The sequence below is a fragment of the Salvia splendens genome, chromosome 10, assembly GCF_004379255.2.
Source record: "Salvia splendens isolate huo1 chromosome 10, SspV2, whole genome shotgun sequence".
Classification (NCBI taxonomy): Eukaryota; Viridiplantae; Streptophyta; class Magnoliopsida; order Lamiales; family Lamiaceae; genus Salvia; species Salvia splendens.
In genome coordinates, this window is record NC_056041.1 from 1,832,982 (window position 1) to 1,851,958 (window position 18,977).

Consider the following 18,977-nt stretch of genomic DNA (forward strand, 5'->3'; position numbering starts at 1 on the left):
ACTGAAGTATAGATATATAATTGGGCCTTCGAACTTTCTTTTCAATCAAGCATTTTTTCTTTAAAATATATTAAATCCCATAGAATCGGATTATATAACTACGAAATTTATTAAGATAAATGATAAATTAGTTCACATTTATTGTTATTTTCTACTTTATAATCAGGACAACTCTGGCTGCTTTTTAGATACATAAGAGAATAATAAATAAATAAATAAATAAGTTTATACCAGCCAACATGTACGATGTTTTGCACACTCATTGTTTTTCATACCATTGCATCTTTTGTTTTCATGCATTTATTGTATTTTTCTAATTTATAACCAGGACATTTTTTGCTGATTTGTAGACAATTAAGAAGATGAACATGTATAAATGAGTCTATACCAGCTAATCACACCCCTTGTGTTTTCATAGTACTACACCTCTTGCTTTCACGAACTACCAAAAAATACCGGTTAAATCCGATTATATAACCCAGAATTTTTGCGAATTAGATTAAATACCTCGTAAAAAATTAGATTAAATAATTTATAAATGCTAGATTATCAAAATAAAAGATAAATACTTCATACACATATTTTTTATATATAACTTATTGGTGATATATAGATACCTCATAAATAAGATAGTTGACTTCGAGCTCGTCCGTACCGCTGAGCATGCGACGTGTCGCGTTTCTATTAGCCAACGGATTATACGTTGGAATTTTTTTAAAATCGAAATAATACCGAAAATGATACCAAAAATTAAAAAAAAAATCCAGATTCTAAAAAATATAGTCGTTTTATTATCGTTTTTTGGATTTTTTTTAGTTTTTTACAATTTTTTAAAACCCCAAAATAATCTATAAATACGCACATTCATCATCCATTTTTCACATCAAATTATCTCTCATTCATCCTTTTTTTCATACAACTCATCTGCATCTTTCTCTCTCACTCAAACCCTCTCTAAAAATGGATTTCACCGATATCATGGCTGAAGCGGAGCGCAAAGAACGATAATACTATGGTGTAGCATCGGAGATCGACTTCACCGTCAACATACTACATGGGTTACTATCTCGCTGATGATATCTACCCAAGGTGGTCGACTTTCGTGAAGACGTTCAACAATCCGCAAGACCCGAGACGAGTTCTTTTTGCGCAGCGTCAATAGTCTGTTCAGAAAGACGTCGAAAGAGCTTTTGAGGTCCTTCAAGCCCGATTCAACATTGTGAAGGCCCCGTCTCGGTTGTGGTACGTTAAGAATATAGCCGACATCATGTACACGTGTATTATCTTGCGCAACATGATTATAGCTGACGAAGGACCGAGGGCGGCTAACTTTTACGAAGAGGATGAAGCCGGAAGCTCAACCGCGAGGTCTCCCCCACACCGAGGTGTGCATACGACGGTGGGTGAGAGGATCGAAACAAGACACACAATGCGCGATATTAGAACCCACATTGAGCTACAAGAAGACCTAATCAAACAAAGTTGGACGAAATTCGGTCACGAGTAGTGAGTTTTTTTAATTTTATGAATTTAATTATGTAATTTTTAATTTTTAGGATTTTAACTATGTAATTTTTTATTTTTAGGATTTTAATTATGTATTTTTTTAGTAATTTGTAATGACATCGGATATTTTTAATGCACTTTAATATTGTGGAAATGTTTTTAGTAATTGAAGTATTTAAATTAAATAATGAAATGATGGGATCCTTGAGCATGCTATTGCGGAAGAGTATGGATGTGGATGTTGTGCTTTGGGGGAAGAACATGGAGTAAAAAATTAATAAAAGTGGATCCGAGCCTACATCCGTGCTCTTTGGCAAGAGCACAGATATGGATGCTCTAAATACAAAACCCGAAGCCGAAAATCCTTTCGCGGCAGGAGCACGAATGTGGATGCTCTAAATACAAAACCCGAACCCGAAAAGGCGAAAACCCTTTCGCAAGTTGAAGCTCCATTGAGTCCATATACACGAGAGAATCTTCTCTACACACATTTGTAGAGCAGTTATACAATTATATACGTATATAATCATATACACAATTGGTTGATGATCTGACGAGGAAGTTCGAGATATGTCAATTCGGTTCAAATTCAGGAGCTCCCTGAATTTTGAGACGGTGGAGATCGGAAGCCGCAACTCGATTCCCGTGGCGGAGCTGAGAGCGAAAATTATGCGCGGGAAGGTTTCTCAGCAACAGCAAGGGTTTGATCTCGTTTTCTCCGACGCGGATTCTGGTTTGGGTGCGCTTCTTTTCTGTTTCTCCGAGTCGCTTGATTTATTGGTACTTTTGTTGATTCTCTAGCGCGGTTTAAATGTTTTTCGTTTTGATTATTGCCTTTTTTTTTTTTTGAGAATTTGTTTTCGGTTTATTAACTCCAATTTTAAGTTGTTTCTGGTGTTGGCGGAATTATCTTTAATAATTCTTACTTACTTGGTAACACTGGATTTGCAGGGTACAACTTCGATTCTCAAATTCCCAGTGGATCCAGCGTGATTGTTAAGAGAGTTCCCGGTGAAACACTTCCGTCCTCTGTGTAAGACTTTATGATCTTAATTGAATTTGCTTAACTGATTAGATCTAAGTTCATTATTCTGTCTGTGTTGCATGCATGTAGAATCTGTTTATAGTTTATAAAACCCTAATATCGATGTGAAATTGCTTTTGTTTGGGGAGCTGTGCTGTTTATTTTGATGAGTTTTGGGTTGATCTATCCAAAATTACAATCATGTTTGTCCATAAGTGATGAGGAAAGGTTTAACACCACAATTATGAGTAGTGATGATGAACACATGAGCATTTAGTTTCAGTATCCTGCAGTTTTGTAAGATAGTTTTGTTATGTTCAAAAAAACTTGTACACAGAACAGCGAAAATTAGGGTTACTGCTGATGTCAATCGATGAATGATGTAATGAATATCCATCGAATTATGACACGTGTAGCCTTCCAGTTAGCACGTATATAAAAACGCATCGGCTTCTTAAAACATGACACGTGTAGCATAGCGCCTGTCCACTTGCTTCATTAAAAAGCATTGGCTTCTTAAAACACGACTATAAGTAACTGATGTTTACCTACTAACTTGCTTGAATTGAGCAATTCCTCTGCTAATGTTAGGAACTATTTACCTAAGAAATTATAGTTCACCTAAGAAACACTAGCACATGGTCCAGATCTTGTTGATCTGGTAATGCCATTTGCTCGCAGTTCGTCATGATTTTTTAAAAATAAATTCTACTCTTAAGAACTCAGTATTGTAAATATAAGCATTTAATGGCTCTTAGGTATACATCAACTTACATATTTTAAAATGGAAGTCTCCTCTTCATTTGCAGCAAGAAACATGACCATTTTTTTATGCGAAAATGAATATAAATTTAAAGGCTGCGCCATTGTGGACTTGGCCAACTCACACACACAAACATGACCATTTTTATTTGAACTCTTGGTGGTTTATGTTGTTTGCTGTATATTCACAATTATCTAACTTAGAAGCATTTAACTTTGCCTTTGTTACTATACTTACTGTAACTCTACTGCAGGGCGGTGCCTATTGTAGCTATGAAGCATGCTGGTTTAAAAGAGCTGCATAATCTGAACCTAGCTGTAAGCTTTAATTCATGTGTACATATTAGTTGGATACCATTTTGTTGTTTATTTTTGCATATTGCACCTGTCAGCCTTTTCATGAAATGAGTATATTTTCAAGCATCCTGGTGAATTGTCAAACAATGGGATCTATCTTAGGGACGATAGTTGGTGCCAGGACACAATAGTGAGACATGGACAAAAACCAAAGATGATGGGTTATTATTTACTACTATTGCGCTTTTTTTATGCCATTACGGTGCAGCCACCTTACCCATGTCCACACAATATAGTCTTCAGCACTACAACTTAATACTTATCAGATACTAATAATGTATAGTTATCTCTTTTGGGTTGCTGTACTATTTGCCACACACGTTGTACGCATTAACATTTTAAGAGAATTTGTATTACTTTTTACAATTTACTTATCATATTCTTGTCATGATGTGTTATGCCAACCCAAAAAATTTGCATTTGTTTCAGCACACATTGTAATTGTGTTGTGCGGTTACTGTAATGAAATGCAACTAGATTACGTGGTTTAACACCCGCACTCTATTACTCTCTAGACATGCCACACACTGGTTTTCCACTTCTGATGTGATTTGTACTACCTCTCATGCTTTTTTACTTGTGGATGACCACTCTGATTGCTAAACATTTCTTTTTCAGAAGACTGGACCAAAGAACGACTATGATGACCTAGGTGCTGATCTATACCCCAAGCCTGATTCAAACTTACCTGGATTTAATCAAGAGCTTGATCAAAATAAATTCATGGGTAACAATAAGGATGCTGCTGCTGTCATACGAAGTTGTTTGTTACCCTTTTTATGATAATTCTTTCTTTGCCCTACATTTAGTATTCCCGATCGAGTTTGCTTACAATTGTGTATTGTTAATGACAGGTTTCGATCAACATGGAAATGATAGGAACGTTTTGCCAATACCTGATGAGCTGATGAAGTCTAACAAGTATGATTTCTTTTAACGTGTCTATTTTTCTCGAGTTCTATTTTCTTGCTAATATGACAAACCCCTTTAATTTTTTTGAAAGGCTGCACAAATCCAATTTCCGGAACGTGCAAGGTTCTAATTTGCCGTTAGAACTGAAGTGCCCACTATGCAAAAATGTCTTCACGGATGCAGTGATGATACCTTGTTGCCAGCATAGCTTTTGCGAGAAGTGTGAGTTCTTATGTAGTAACAACCTGTTCAGATGCCCCAACTGTCACAATAATACTACTTATTCATCCAATTCACTTATGTTTTGGTTTGCTGTTACAACTGCAGGTATATATCAAGTGCTTTTCACAAAGGGGATGTGCCCCAAATGTTACTCAATAAAATGCACTACAGCCGATCTTCTCCCGAACTTGTCATTACGTCAGGCAACTGAACATTTGCTTAAATCCGAGATGTTTGATACTGGTTTTGATAATGCCATGCAGAAATATGTGCCAGGTGAATAGCTTATTGATGTAAATCTTTAGAATTATCAGGAGTTCAGTTCAGAATGTTACAACACTGCTTTTTTTTTATTTGTTGTTGTTTCTCTATATGTAGATGAAGAATCCGGAATCCAAATGAATGATGATTCACGTGCTATCACTTTTGTCCAATTCCTAAGGGAAATGGGAGTTCCTCAGTCTTCTATTGCAACTGGAAAAGGTCCAGTTCCTCAGTCTTCTACTGCAACTGGAAAAGGATCGAATCAGATTCTCACAGAATCATTGCACGAGCAACATCAGAGAAATTTGCCATATGGAAATGCTGGTTCTAGAGATTTTGAAGATTTTGCTCAATCCGCAGATTTTCAGGGTGAAAATCAACCTAAAAGCCATGCTGAAGGTACACTTGTCTTTGTTCAGTGCTATACTAACATTTATATCAATTTGTCTTTTCCTGGATAAATAAGAAACGGATCCTGTTTTCGCTGTACCATTCCATTTTAAGATAGTCTTGCACTGCTTTGACAACATTTTTTTCTGCCTACCAGTTTTTTCTTACTTGACAGTTGACACATTCCATCCTTTTTATTTCTCTTCACAGCTGATTCTGATGCCAAGAGGAAAGGGGGGTTCTGTTTTGACTCGGGAGGTATGCAAAGTTGCAGTGTTTGCTGTATGATTGATAAATAGTTTTAATTTAATCGATGTCCAACCATTTCTGTAATGTTGAATTTTCAGCTGGTGGAAGAAGCTTTGCAGGTCATGGTAGATACAGAAAGGTAAGTTCAGTAGTACCATGAAATTTTAAATAACTAGTAATTTCAGTTCATATTGATGCTTATTTACAAGTGAATATATAAATATGTTCGATTTCAGGATGTCCGCAATTGCTTTTCATGTGGTTCTTTTGACCATCTCATGAAAGACTGCCCAATTTCCCATCCAAATCCCATGTGTCAGCCAGGTATTTATTAAAAAGTTTATTGTTTACAGTATATCTTAACATTTGTCAATTCTTAATTTTTTTTATTGTTCCAGGATCTCGAGTGTTTCATGGAGGTATCCCGGGCTATGCACCACCATACTGGAATGGCTCTTCATTTCCGCCTTATACACCCTATGCAAATATGTATAATAACCCTTCAATGATGCCGTTCAATCCCACCATGGTCCCTGTTTCACCTTTTGTTGCTCCTCCTCACTACATTCCATTGCCTGACCCTGGGTATGTTGAATGTATTTCGAATAACTTAAAGCTGATTCTGTGGAAAGGCTTACAATTAGATTATGACACCTTGTACATCTTGCAGTGGAAACATGAGACTGGGGAATATCGAACCTCCTCGCCTTGACCACTTTGGGATTCAACATTGCGGAAGTAAGAGGAAGAAGCTCTTAAATGAAAATCAAGAAAGGTAAAATTTAAGAATCAAGCACAAAGTAATGGGCACATGGGACATGGCAGGAAACCACCACACCCTACATAAAGAAAATAACATAAAATAAAATATACTCTATAAACAAACAAACTTAACCAGTTTTATCTGAGGCATTACATTTGTTTGCTTTATTTATAGAATTCTAACAATGGCTTTTCAACAGAAACCAACTTCTCAACGATGATGGTTCTTCAGAATGCTATCGACATTACAGTCCGCAGAAAGCATATGATCGTGAAACACAGAATGACAAGGAACAAAGTTCGAGTCACTCTGATGCTAGCTTGGTCCCAAGACATGGGAGAAAAGATCGGGATGAAAAGTACATGCACTCAGGTGGCTATTCTGATGAAAGACATGTGAAGAGCCACCACGCTTTTTCTGGGAGGGAGAAGAGGCTCTCTCATGCGGAGAGGTCAAACTCAGCCAAAGAAGACAAGTCCAGAAGCACTGAATGGCATTGTGAGGGGAGACATATGCGTCATCACAGAGATTCAAAGGACAATGACAGGAAGGGACACTATGACAGTGATTCAAGTTTTGGTCATCATTCGACCCAAAAGCATGCTAAGAGAAAGATCGAGTCTGATGCCCAAGATTCTCACAGAAAGCATCACCACAACCAAGCAGACTACAATTTTGAGCCTCGGACACCTGCTTATAGGAGGGCAAGGGCTGGATACTGCAAGAGGGGGGCTGGCCAAGATTCATCCAGGCATCACACAAAGCATTTACAAGAGAGACATCATGGCGACAGGTTGCAGATGGTGTATGGCTCCAATGAGGACCGCAGAGATGAATACCGCCCCAAAAAACATCGTGCATATTGAAAGAAGAGCATAATGGGGCACTATGAAGATGTGCCTATGTACTGGTGATTCCATCTCTATCCTTTGAATAGTAATTAGTATCAACTTGTATGTTGTATTGGTCATGAGTCTGCTTTTTTTTTCACAAAAACATGAAAGTTCATCGAAAGTTATTTTTATACATTTAGGTCGAAGCATATCTTACTCGGTAAAAAAAAGAAAAAAGCACTATAGAAAGCTAAGATCGATTTACAGTTTGTTTTACTTTTTTGAATTACTTCCATCTGGTAAATATCTTATTGCTGTTGTTATGTTACTAACCTTTTCCCATTGTTCAAGGTGAGATTTCATATGCTAATGGAATCTTTCATTTCTCATTCGATCCATCTCTGAACCCTGTTGCTGATTAAGGTATTGATCAAGGTATATCTATCTCTGACTGTCTCTCCACACACACACACACCAAGCTATACAGGGTTTGGACACCAACTGATGATTTTTTCCAATCCATTATTTGGAAATTTAACAATATCAAGAAATTTATCGTTCACCTCCGAGAATATAAACTAAAATTGAAAAGATCATTGTTAGAAACATGGGAAACTTTCATAATCACAGATCTATTCGCCTTATCGATTGAAGACAAGGTATAATAGAATGGACAGTATTAACCACCCTAAAAAGAAGTATCCTGTGTATGTTGTTGGCAATTCATCCTCTGGCTCCTGCAAAATAAGAAAGTAATTTGGACACCATGAGAAAGAGATGGCCGCAAAACACTTGCTATTTTAAGGACGCATCGCATCGCATCCACTGCTGAGGACATTACTTGAACCTTATTTTTTGACACTCAATAAAGGACTCTTACCATATTATCAAAAACCAATGCACAAAGAAAAGATCATGTGTAATGCCGTGATAATTCAGTGTTGCAATTAATCAATGTTATAAGATTGGAATAGAGCTAGAAGATTTCGGTATGTAAGTAACAAGGTGTAAGGTTCAGGTTCAGGTTCAACTCTTACTGTTTTCTTTGTTCAGGGTAAAGAAAAAATTGGAATATAGTGAAAAAGGGCTATTGGTTTCTAAATCATAGACTTAAGGTGAAAATTTGGTAGAAAATTTTACAATCAAGTAATTGAAAAAGGTGATGACGTTTGCAACCATGAAAATTGACGTCATTTCTTATGTCTACGGGTTTGCTCTCCTCCATAATCAGAATGTAGATTCAGCTTAAGGGGAAAATCAAACTCCGGGGAAATTCGTAACAAAGCGTAGTAAATGCATGATATTAGTGGCTGAGTTTTATGTTTGTGAGAAATATTAATTTTTGGTCAAGTTATGAACCATTTTTCCTTGTAAAAATGGGTATTTACCTGAGGAGGAGGGTCTCCTAGTTGTTCTCGCATACTATCAACTTCAAATGGCCACACATATGTATCTGGCTTCTCACTTCTGGCCAAACTCCAATCATATAGCCTTCTCTCTTCTGGCGTCGACAGAATCGAACACGATTCCTAGTCGATACCAAAAAAAAAACACATTTACATGAAATGGAATGATGGTTGAAATTTTATGGCAAATCAACCTTTAAGAGATCTAGTTCCTTGCTAAGCTCTTCTTCATCCAACCCTTTGCTCGTCAGCTCAGTCACCTTGCTCTTGTAAGCAACATTAACCTATATATAATAAGATCAAGAGTGAGTTCAAATTTTATAAAAAATAAATATTTTAGAGCTTATACTAATCAAGATTGGTAGTATATTGTTAGTTGAATGCGGATAAAATATAAATCTTAGATTTCAACCTCATCATATGAACATTTGGCGGGAAGCCCCAGCCGTCCATAGTGATCAGCATCCGTAATTGCTGCAACTCTAAAACAAAACTCCATTACCAATCTAACATAAAAACAAATATGCAAAAAGAAAAAAAAAAGAAACATACCAATCCCACTCAAAGCTTTCTCCACATTAAGAGTTGATATCAACGACGGAGGTCCTTTCGGGACTTCTGCCGGCGTCTGCGTCTGCAGCGGCTCCCCTTCATCGACAGCCGTTGCGCCTTCCTCTCCGGTGCTTCGGACCACCAACAGCTGCCGCCTTGCATGGCTGCTGAACCTTGAAAACGAAGTCGGGATTGGAACACGATGATCGTTGATGGAAACACGTTTTCGAGCAGGTAAGGAATAAGCGCTACTTGCTACAGTAGCTGATGATGCTGCAGCAGCCATGGCTTTGTTTGTGTTGAATTAGTAATGTGGTTTTAGTTATGTTGCGAGTGGATAAAAGAGGAAGGATCAATCCTTGCCAAAGAAATGCTATCTTCCTTCTTTTGTCTTTTATTCAAGTTCTACTACTAAAATGCGTTTTCTTTGATAAAAATATGTTTATGACATAGAGCTATACTTATCTACTTTTTCTATTAAGGAAAATTTAATATTTAAATCATAAATTTTGGTTGAATTTAGATTAATTTCAAGCTCTGTGTATTAAATTACAATTTTACCACAGTTCACAATTGTCCTATGAAACTAAATTTTCGGTAAAATTGGTGGTGCCGTGGAAGCTGAATTTTCGCAATGTTTAAAATTTTCGTTATTCAAAATGTTATTGTCGGATAGTCTTGAAATGAAGCTGTTTGAATATAAATTAATGTTTTTTTTTTCTTAATTTGCATAATTTATGTCTAGATTTAAGGACTTTTGCTATATGGTTCACAACTTCGATTCACAATCACTATTTGCAATTCACTACTATTTTGAAGTCGGATTAGGGTTTGCAACTTTCAATTAGCAATTCAGGTATGGAAATTACTCCTGGGATAATAGCGTATGTAGTAAATTTATAATTATTTCTCAAGGTTTGAGAGTTAGATCATTTTTTCGACATGTTCTATTACCTCATTTTCTTCATAATTAAAATTAGATTAAAATAATATATAAAGAAAAAGACTCGAATAATTAGTCTTTAAATTACTGTTCCACCCTTAGGGTTTCTCTGCCACAGTTTTATAAGAGTCAGAAAAAAAATCACGCCGCTCCGCTAGACTCTTTTGCACTGAACTGAAACTCTGAGACAAACAACCATGGCAACGCAAATGAGCAAAAAACGAAAGGTTAGATATCGATTTCTCTCAAATTTTGTTATCTGAATCCCATCAAACTGAATAATCTGTAGTTTTATTGTTCAATCTGTAGAAACTATGTTACGAATCCAATAGTTTAGAATTTCATCGAGTTTGTCCGTTTCCCTAATATCTGGATTGCTTTGGTCGTGTTTAGTTTGTTGCTGATGGCGTGTTCTTCGCCGAGCTGAACGAGGTGCTGACCCGCGAGCTTGCGGAGGATGGCTACTCAGGTGTCGAGGTTCGAGTCACGCCGATGCGCACTGAAATCATCATCCGTGCTACTCGCACACAGAACGTACTCGGTAATTGATTCATACAGACGTACTTCAATACGCATTTGCAACTATTGTTTTATTTGTGTGTTAGGCGATTGTTGAATTGCTGTTTCTAATAGGCTATTAGCAATGTTTGGTTACGTATTTCGAATTCAGGATTTATGCGAATTCACTATGTTCTCCAAAATACGGAACGAATTACTTATTGTTCAATTGTGTAATTCTCTGTTTTACTTCGAGATGATGGAGATTAATGTGAGTTTTAAAGCTTTGTGAGGTTAATTTCTCAATTTCAAACGATTTATTCTATATTTCTGGCTGGTAGTAGAATGCAATACATGATATGTAAGATTTATTATTTTTATTGTTTAAATTCTGTAGGAGAGAAGGGTAGGAGAATTAGGGAGCTGACATCAGTCGTTCAAAAGCGTTTCAAGTTCCCAGAGAATAGCGTTGAGCTCTACGCTGAGAAGGTCAACAACAGGGGTCTCTGTGCCATAGCTCAGGCCGAGTCTCTGCGTTACAAGCTTCTTGGAGGCCTTGCCGTTCGGAGGTATGGATTTCACATTTCTTATGATTTTCCTGTCTGTCACCAGTATTTCATTCCCACACTTCTTGTAGTTTAATTGATCATGGTATTGCGATTGTGAGTTTCAAGGTTGCATGAAGTTGGCATTATAAAACATGATGTTTGGCTAGAGTAATTATTGAAGTAGTTGTCATTGTTACTGCATTATGTCATTCCCATATTGGATTTGTCCAGGCTGGCAGGCTCAAGATAACATTATTATTTCTCCTGTCCAGATATGGGATGGAAAGATATTTACTTTGTAAATTTTACAACTTCCCACACTGTGTTCTCATATTGATCTTGTGAGATTTTCTTGCTTGGGCTGCTTGTAATATCTGTATACCATACATCATTGATTGCTTCTGATGTTATTTCACAATTGTGTGGAATACCAACATTTGAATGTTTTTGGCACCCAAATTTCAGTTGGTAGACTTTCACATTTGCATATGTATCATAATTTCTGAGAATTCTAACACCTTGATAATTTTATTTCTACTATTCTGTCTAGGGCTTGTTATGGTGTTCTGAGGTTTGTCATGGAGAATGGTGCCAAGGGATGTGAGGTGAGTTGGAACATATCTTATACCAATATGTTTCATTTTTATTTATCTCAAATCTTCACTCCTGAATTCTCTCATTTCCTAAAGGTGATCGTAAGTGGAAAGCTCCGTGCTCAACGTGCCAAGTCCATGAAATTCAAGGATGGGTACATGATTTCCTCTGGGCAACCCGTCAAGGAATACATTGATGCTGCTGTGCGTCACGTTCTACTTAGACAGGTCCTTTTTTCCACTCTACTTGCTAAATACCTCATTGAAGTAATGTTACTCGTCGTCATCAATAAAATAATCTCTTGATTTATCTTCAGGGAGTACTTGGTATCAAGGTCAAGATCATGCTCGACTGGGATCCAAAGGGCAAGGTTGGGCCAATGACACCTTTGCCCGACGTCGTCACCATCCACCCACCGAAGGAAGAGGAGTATATCCCTCAAATTCCCCAAACTGTGGCACCTGCCATCGAAGTTGCTTGAATATGAAGTGGTTTTCACCAGAACAGTATGTCATATCTATGTTTTCTGCCTGGTAACACTTGTTTTTTGAACTAATAGAAATTTACTTAGATTTCTACTCTTTTTGATCTTGCAAAACGTGTTCTTTAATCTTATTGTACTTTTTATTTTTGTGACAGATCAGCAAATTATTTTCTCACCCCTAGATTCATTGATTGTTGGTATATTTTTCCTTTAGTGGTCCACTTTCTGCAAATCTTTCATGTTATGGGTGAAGCACTTTCTGAAAAGTTCATTTCATTTTCTTATATGGCAAGATGTATTTATGTGCAGTTTGAAAAATCTAATTGTTACCTCATTTTTACGTCATGCTGTAACATTGTATGTGCATTTAAATTTTTGAAATTTTCAATTTGAGTAATTTGATTCTACTAGTTTTTTCAAATTCTAATCAATATTATGAATATTGAGTGTTGTAGTTTCGTTGAGGTAGAAAATAATCTTGATTCTTGATCAAGTATAGTTTTCTTTTTAGTACTAGTACATCTTATTAATTGACACATCTTTAAAATTGTAAATAGGCTTTCTTTTATGTTTCAAAACTTTTTTTTCTTTTTGCATAACAAATTAACTCTACATGCTGGATCAGAATGAAATAGTGGCACGCTCTGAATGAGATGGTTATAGTTTTTTTATTCGTAATTTTAATAATTGATTATGAATGTAGAGTCCAACGCATTCCTTTTCTTCGTTTCTTTTCGATTTCTTTCCTCTTAATAGATCTTGTTTGTAATTTCTAAACTTCTTTAGTTCTCAATGGGTCGGAATTCAAAACGAATGACTTTATTGAAAGTGACTAAAATATATAGTAGTACTATTCTATCTAATAAATATATGATTCAGTCCACGCATCCAATGGAAAATTTATTTAATGTTGTTATCCTGTTATTATTGAGCTAGTGTGGCCAACACACATGTCATGCTTAAATTGGTTTACAGATAATCACGTCATTTTCATAGGATAGGCTACACTACACTGCTGCAGAATACAAATTTGGTTGCTTATCTTCTTAATTGGAATATTCCCACAAAATAACTTTTCTTTTTTATAATGATTATGTCTATCAATTTAAATTATAAAGAAATTAATAAGATTCGAATTCACGACCTTCCATCGTGATATAGTCAGTTTTGGCTTTTGTATATGATCTCTGCCCCGCTTTCTTTACCCAAAAAAGAATTCAAAATTTTTTAATATATGCTCTAAATGATTATTTCAAATATAATCACATGATTATTTTTCCAGTCAAACATTATGATAATAAACATTTTTTTGAGTTAGGACTGAGGAACGGTAATATGACGAGTCGATTTGACCAAAATAGTAACTCAAATTAAATTGTGCCAAATATGAATACAAAGGTTAGTGAAAAGCTTTGACCCCTTAATTAAAAAATGTTATAATTATAGAATTTAAATTTAATAATAGCTAGATTGACTTAGTGGAGGATGGTGACATTATAAAAAGAAACGATTTTCATAAAATCGAAAAAGTCCCTGAAAATGATTGCAGCCGCCCTGGCAATAATATCTGTATAAATTAACAAATCTGATGGAAATTATAACAAGAAGAATATGTTTAGTACCTTTTGATGTTTGTCTCCCCATTACAAGGTAGTTTTGAACCCAATGAGCACTTCTTTTTGCACATGTTTACCTTTTAGCTAGCCCAAGAATTATGTATAATGGCAAATTCAAATTTTTATTTGATTAAATTAAGCTCTTCAAAAGATGAGAAAAGAAGGTAGATTACGGAACTTAATATTGTATTACTATTATTTTATTGGAGCTACTTACTATGTCTATGTCTATGTCTATGTCTATAGGTGCTTATATATAACACTCTCTTCATTCATGAGAGTTTGTCACACTTTATTCTGCAGTTATTTTGTAAAAATAATAGTAATAATTATTTAGAGTGGAGAAAGTGTAAAATAAAAAAAAAATAACATTTTCTCCATATTAAAATTAATGTTGTTTAAAAGGTTAATGTTTTTAGGAAATGGAGAGAATAGTATTTATTGATATTAGAAGTGTTTATTTGGGAGAGAGAGAGGGAGAGAGTGAGTGGGAAGTCCACCATAAAATAGTGGAATAAGCGTGGGAGACAAAATCCCGCAACCGTATAAGAGGCGGCGAGGCCCACCATCTGCCGCCGTCTGCCTCCGCCAAATATAGCCATTCACAGTATTTACTCCATTCAAATCCAAAGCATGGTAAATTTGTTGTGGAAAATCATGATTTCCTATTACTATTAGATGTATTCTTGTCTATTGCATGTGTATTATTCTATCGAGAGAGAAAACATAATGAAAAAATTACACATTATAAAAGTTGAAAATACAACTTATTTGAATAAACCTTATGTATACATGGAGAGAGATCAGAGATTGCTATTGCCCAATAAACTTGCAAGTATTGGTGAATATTTATTTCAATTTCTTGGCATTGCATGTCATAATGAAAAGTTTAATTCATTTTGGGTCCTCTAAGTTGACCTCCTTCTTCAATACATGTAACAATGTTATATAAACAATAAGGATAATTTGACTAATATACTAAACTTTTGCCAAATTATAGACTTGTGTTCTAGCTTTTGATTTTGTAATCAAAATATTAATCGGTTTATAGTAGTAAGAAAAAATGAGGAAGATCAGGTGAGAAACGTGAAAAAGAAAGAGATAGAGATGGAAAAGAGGAAATCATTTACTTCAAATTACTAGTATAATACGATATTGTTTCACTGCCTATAACGTGACATAATTTTAATTGTCATCCGATAGTACCATGTAAGTAAATTATGAAATTTTAAACTGATGGTAAAATCAGAACTGATAATTAATCTACACTATATTTTAAAACTTATATGCAAAATACAAAAATTAAAAATATTGGAGTAATAAATTTGATCAGTTTCAAATAATACAATAATTATGTTGGAACAAGCAATATTTTATCCACTCATTCCACTATGCCCCCTATTCTATCCACTCCAAATACCTTCTAATGCCACGCCACGCACGCTCGCTTATGTATGATGTATGTATCATAATGTATATACTCTCTCTCTCACACAATACACACATATAAAAACACACACACACACACGTGCGGAGAGATAATGTGAGCGTGTGAAAAGTAGAGGGGACGCACGCATGGGATGTTTGGGGGGCCCACATATGTCACGCGCTCCATTTACAATATTTCCTGCTCCATTTCATCCGCGCATGCTTTTTCCCCTAAATTTATTAAATCCAACTTTATTTTTTATTTCCTGAATATTTACCAATTTATTTACTACAGTATGTTTATAAACTTCATTTTACAATATTCCCACCTTTTAATAGCTTATTCATCTCCACTGACCACTATATATACTTGTAGTTTTGTATGAAAAAGACCTATATACATTTTGTAATTCCCAAGTGATTTTAATTTTAAAATTACTATAAATATTTTAGTAATTTTTGTGATGAATTTTTTTATGTATTATCTTTTTATGTGTAACAAAAAACTATAATAAAATAGGATTTTTAATTGTGTAAGTAATTTCTAAATTAAGCTTAGTTTATGCGACTTCAAAAGAAATGTAGCTAGAAATTAAAATTGTGAAACGTCTTGGTCTGACACAATTTTCTTATGTAATTATTAAATGTTAGAATAAAGATTTTGAAAAGTTTGGCATCCAATGAAATTTTTTATAAGTTTACAATTTACCTTGTAGTATTATTGTGTACAAAACCAACATCCTTAAAAGCTGGATAAAACACAATTTCCATTTTCAACTATCTTAAAAAATGCATGAAGTAGGAGATGACTAAAGCAACATGGATGTATGCATGCAAGAATAAATTACTTTTATTTTTGATATTATACATATATTATCAATATCCATCTAATCGTTGAAAAAGAAAATAAAAAAAGGAGAAAAAAAATTTGAGATGGAGTTTGGCTGCACTAAATTAATTAAATATATACTTCTTCTTTGTGCCTATAAAAAGGGTCACCATATTTACTTCAAAAAACACTCCCAAACTCTCTCCCATCTTGTCTAGAACTCTACAGAAAGAAAGCAATAACCAAAAAAAAAATGGGTGAAGCAATGGAGTTTGTTCCTTACAACAATGGCTTCTCAAAATTAGCTCTATTTGAAAACAAACACATAGTCATTGAGAAGCAAAATCATGAAGATTCTTGGTTTGAAGAAGAGATCGATGTTGATCTCAAGTGGTCTTTTGCTCTCAATAGGTACCTTATTTTGTGTGTGTGTGTGAGTTTTTTTTTTTTTTTGTAAAATATTAATTTATTTATTTTCATGAGTTAACAAATGTAAATAGCAACGCCGTTAAAAGAGGAAGATTAGTGGTTTAGTTGCATGATTACTTTGAAAATTATGAAATGATCAAATTCGCTAATTGCTTAATTATTTATTAGCTGTAAATTAAATTTTCAAATTCAATTAACCCGTGATTAGAGTTGAAAATGCATGCTTTGACAAAGGTAATTTGTTAGAAGATGAGTGACGTGTCACTTCGATTTTATCCTCAGGGTGCTGCACAAAGGGACTAGTGAATTTCAAGACATAGCTCTACTTGACACAAAACATTTTGGCAAGGTAATTTTCTATTTTCTCAGCAATTTTTCTTGTGTGCAAATAATTTATTGGGTATTTAAATCATTAGAGAAATTTTGTGTTGTGCAGGTTTTGGTGATTGATGGGAAAATGCAGAGTGCAGAATTTGATGAATTTATTTATCATGAATGTTTGATTCACCCTGCTCTCTTATGTCACCCCAAGTGAGTTATTATTTCTATACTTAATTAATCACTCTCTAATGACTAATCTATTATAGCACTTATTATATTATCTTTGACTTTCGTGATAGATTGAATACATTTATTAAAATCTTGCAACTTGATCATGTTGTGCATGCACGTACCTAAAAAAATCATTTAGGACTCTTGTTTGAATTTATTATATACGCATGTCTCACATATGTCATAATTGTAACAACTTTTTAAACTGCGAAAGTAACCTAACTCGAGACCGTATTCGTATTTTCAGTCCCAAAACGATGTTCATAATGGGCGGAGGGGAAGGGTCCGCCGCACGGGAGGCCCTCCGCCACAGATCACTAGAGAAAGTTGTCATGAGTGATATTGATCAGGTACATTGGCGGAGTTAAATATAGAGAGGTCAAAGCCCTTACCAGCTTAAAAAAAAAAAAAAAAAAAAAAAAAAGCCCTTACCAGCTTTATTTTATAGATTTTTATACTAGAATTTTTTAACTTATCTAAATTGTCATGTAAAAAGTCCTATTAACAATCTATGTAGATCTTGAGGTTAAAATATTTTATAAATAAAATATAGTAAAAGTTTTTTATTGTTTTGTTTTTTTGCCATTACAGGAGGTTGTGGATTTCTGCAAAACCCATCTCACAGCCAATCACGAGGCTTTTCTAAATATGAAGCTTGATTTGGTGATCAATGATGCTAAGTAAGTGGAATATTTGTAAATCTAGTACTTAAATTTGGACAGTGTTAATGTATGTAATTTGTCCTAATTTGGCAGTGTGTTACTAATTTTGTTGAAGGGCTGAATTGGAAGAAAGGCAAGAAAAATATGATATTATAGTGGGAGATTTGGCGGATCCAGTTGAAGGAGGACCGTGTTACCAACTATATACGAAGTCTTTCTACGAAGACATACTGAAGCCTAAGCTCAACAATAAGGGTATCTTCGTCACTCAGGTACCTCACAAAAAATTGTGTGAGTTCGTCTAATGTGGCATATTTGTAATAATAAGAATATATAATATTTTTTAATAAATTAAAAATAAATAAATTGGTATGTTGCATTTTTGTAGGCTGGACCAGCAGGGGTGTTCACTCACAAGGAGGTCTTCTCATCAATATACAACACTATTAAACAAGTTTTCAAGTGTAAGTGCCATACACTTTCTAAGTTTAGCAATATACGTGAAAATTAACAGAAAACCTCGTATTGTTTGTGTTTGTGCAGATGTTCGTGCGTACACTGCTCACGTTCCATCGTTCGCTGACACGTGGGGATGGGTGATTGTGAGTAAAATCCATCTATTTATACAGTGGTTTCAGTTCTCTGTTGATCATATTTTTTATGTTTATTTGTTTCATTTGCCAGGCTTCGGATTATCCACTAAGCATCGAGGCTGGGAAAATGGACAAGAAAATCGGGGAAAGAATCGAAGGAGAGCTCTTGTACTTGAATGGGGCCTCGTTCGTTGCATCGACCATCTTAAACAAGACTGTTGCGAAAACGTAGGTCTCTAAGCTCGAACCTTAAATATGTTTGATATTTATTCCTCATGCCTCTTATTATTTGTTTAGGTTGAAGAACGAGACGCATGTGTATGCTGAGGATAACGCGAGGTTCATCCACGGCCATGGCATCGCCTTTCGGATTTGAAGGCCAAGGCCAAGGAGAAGAGCTTGTGTACAAAATGGAAGAAACAGAGGAGAAAGGCAGAACCAAAACTTTGTCTAAAAACTCTCTTAGGTTCTTATGTAATGCTCTTCCATTTATTAAGGCTTTCATTTATTGTCTTTGTCATATTTATTATTATTATTATTATTATTATTATTATTATTATT

At 34.9% G+C, this 18,977-nt stretch overlaps 4 protein-coding genes across 10 annotated transcripts; 3 read left to right on the plus strand and 1 right to left on the minus strand.

Moving 5' to 3' along the window:
* Positions 1-1,932: 1,932 nt before the first annotated feature.
* On the plus strand, positions 1,933-7,844 carry LOC121750661 (E3 ubiquitin ligase PQT3-like). Of its 7 annotated transcripts, none has more exons than XM_042145235.1 (15): positions 1,933-2,245; positions 2,458-2,539; positions 3,547-3,610; positions 4,268-4,412; positions 4,504-4,570; positions 4,653-4,783; positions 4,889-5,059; positions 5,162-5,446; positions 5,648-5,695; positions 5,785-5,825; positions 5,923-6,010; positions 6,085-6,271; positions 6,357-6,461; positions 6,649-7,359; positions 7,634-7,844. In XM_042145235.1, the coding sequence occupies exons 1-14, from the start codon at positions 2,077-2,079 to the stop codon at positions 7,313-7,315; spliced, it is 2,250 nt and encodes a 749-aa protein (XP_042001169.1). In that variant the 5' UTR covers positions 1,933-2,076; the 3' UTR covers positions 7,316-7,359; positions 7,634-7,844. The 7 variants fall into 7 exon arrangements, with proteins under 7 accessions (XP_042001169.1, XP_042001170.1, XP_042001168.1 ...); XM_042145236.1 differs by having other exon boundaries at positions 6,649-7,353; XM_042145234.1 differs by lacking the exon at positions 7,634-7,844 and having other exon boundaries at positions 6,649-7,624.
* LOC121750663 (NAD(P)H-quinone oxidoreductase subunit U, chloroplastic-like) lies at positions 7,834-10,255 on the minus strand. Its single transcript, XM_042145243.1, has 5 exons — positions 9,241-10,255; positions 9,101-9,162; positions 8,883-8,972; positions 8,671-8,811; positions 7,834-8,019 (listed from the first exon to the last, which is right to left on the minus strand). Exons 1-5 carry the CDS (start codon positions 9,524-9,526, stop codon positions 7,924-7,926), a joined length of 675 nt encoding a protein of 224 aa, XP_042001177.1. The 5' UTR covers positions 9,527-10,255; the 3' UTR covers positions 7,834-7,923.
* Positions 10,256-10,285: 30 nt separating this feature from the next.
* Positions 10,286-12,482, plus strand: LOC121750662 (40S ribosomal protein S3-2). The gene is made up of 6 exons (XM_042145241.1): positions 10,286-10,410; positions 10,577-10,724; positions 11,079-11,250; positions 11,780-11,834; positions 11,919-12,050; positions 12,140-12,482. Exons 1-6 carry the CDS (start codon positions 10,381-10,383, stop codon positions 12,302-12,304), a joined length of 702 nt encoding a protein of 233 aa, XP_042001175.1. The 5' UTR covers positions 10,286-10,380; the 3' UTR covers positions 12,305-12,482.
* Positions 12,483-16,364: 3,882 nt separating this feature from the next.
* LOC121750594 (thermospermine synthase ACAULIS5-like) lies at positions 16,365-18,924 on the plus strand. Its single transcript, XM_042145156.1, has 10 exons — positions 16,365-16,591; positions 16,892-16,958; positions 17,046-17,140; positions 17,409-17,511; positions 17,753-17,841; positions 17,939-18,095; positions 18,212-18,287; positions 18,367-18,425; positions 18,508-18,644; positions 18,714-18,924. Exons 1-10 carry the CDS (start codon positions 16,434-16,436, stop codon positions 18,790-18,792), a joined length of 1,020 nt encoding a protein of 339 aa, XP_042001090.1. The 5' UTR covers positions 16,365-16,433; the 3' UTR covers positions 18,793-18,924.
* The last annotated feature ends 53 nt before the right edge of the window (positions 18,925-18,977 follow it).

Bases quoted from the DNA above. Each gene is read 5' to 3' on its own strand.
- LOC121750662 (XM_042145241.1), top strand. From the start codon at position 10,381: ATGGCAACGCAAATGAGCAAAAAACGAAAG. The intron at 10,725-11,078 runs GTAATTGATTCA...TAAATTCTGTAG, and splicing joins TCGCACACAGAACGTACTCG to GAGAGAAGGGTAGGAGAATT. The intron at 11,251-11,779 runs GTATGGATTTCA...TATTCTGTCTAG, and splicing joins GGAGGCCTTGCCGTTCGGAG to GGCTTGTTATGGTGTTCTGA.
- LOC121750594 (XM_042145156.1), top strand. From the start codon at position 16,434: ATGGGTGAAGCAATGGAGTTTGTTCCTTACAACAATGGCTTCTCAAAA. The intron at 17,842-17,938 runs GTAAGTGGAATA...ATTTTGTTGAAG, and splicing joins TTGGTGATCAATGATGCTAA to GGCTGAATTGGAAGAAAGGC. The intron at 18,096-18,211 runs GTACCTCACAAA...GCATTTTTGTAG, and splicing joins AGGGTATCTTCGTCACTCAG to GCTGGACCAGCAGGGGTGTT.
- LOC121750663 (XM_042145243.1), bottom strand. From the start codon at position 9,526: ATGGCTGCTGCAGCATCATCAGCTACTGTAGCAAGTAGCGCTTATTCC. The intron at 8,973-9,100 runs GTTGAAATCTAA...TATTATATATAG, and splicing joins CCAAATGTTCATATGATGAG to GTTAATGTTGCTTACAAGAG. The intron at 8,020-8,670 runs GTAAATACCCAT...CTTATTTTGCAG, and splicing joins TAGGAGACCCTCCTCCTCAG to GAGCCAGAGGATGAATTGCC.
- LOC121750661 (XM_042145235.1), top strand. From the start codon at position 2,077: ATGTCAATTCGGTTCAAATTCAGGAGCTCCCTGAATTTTGAGACGGTG. The intron at 3,611-4,267 runs GTAAGCTTTAAT...TTTCTTTTTCAG, and splicing joins TGCATAATCTGAACCTAGCT to AAGACTGGACCAAAGAACGA. The intron at 6,011-6,084 runs GTATTTATTAAA...TTATTGTTCCAG, and splicing joins AAATCCCATGTGTCAGCCAG to GATCTCGAGTGTTTCATGGA.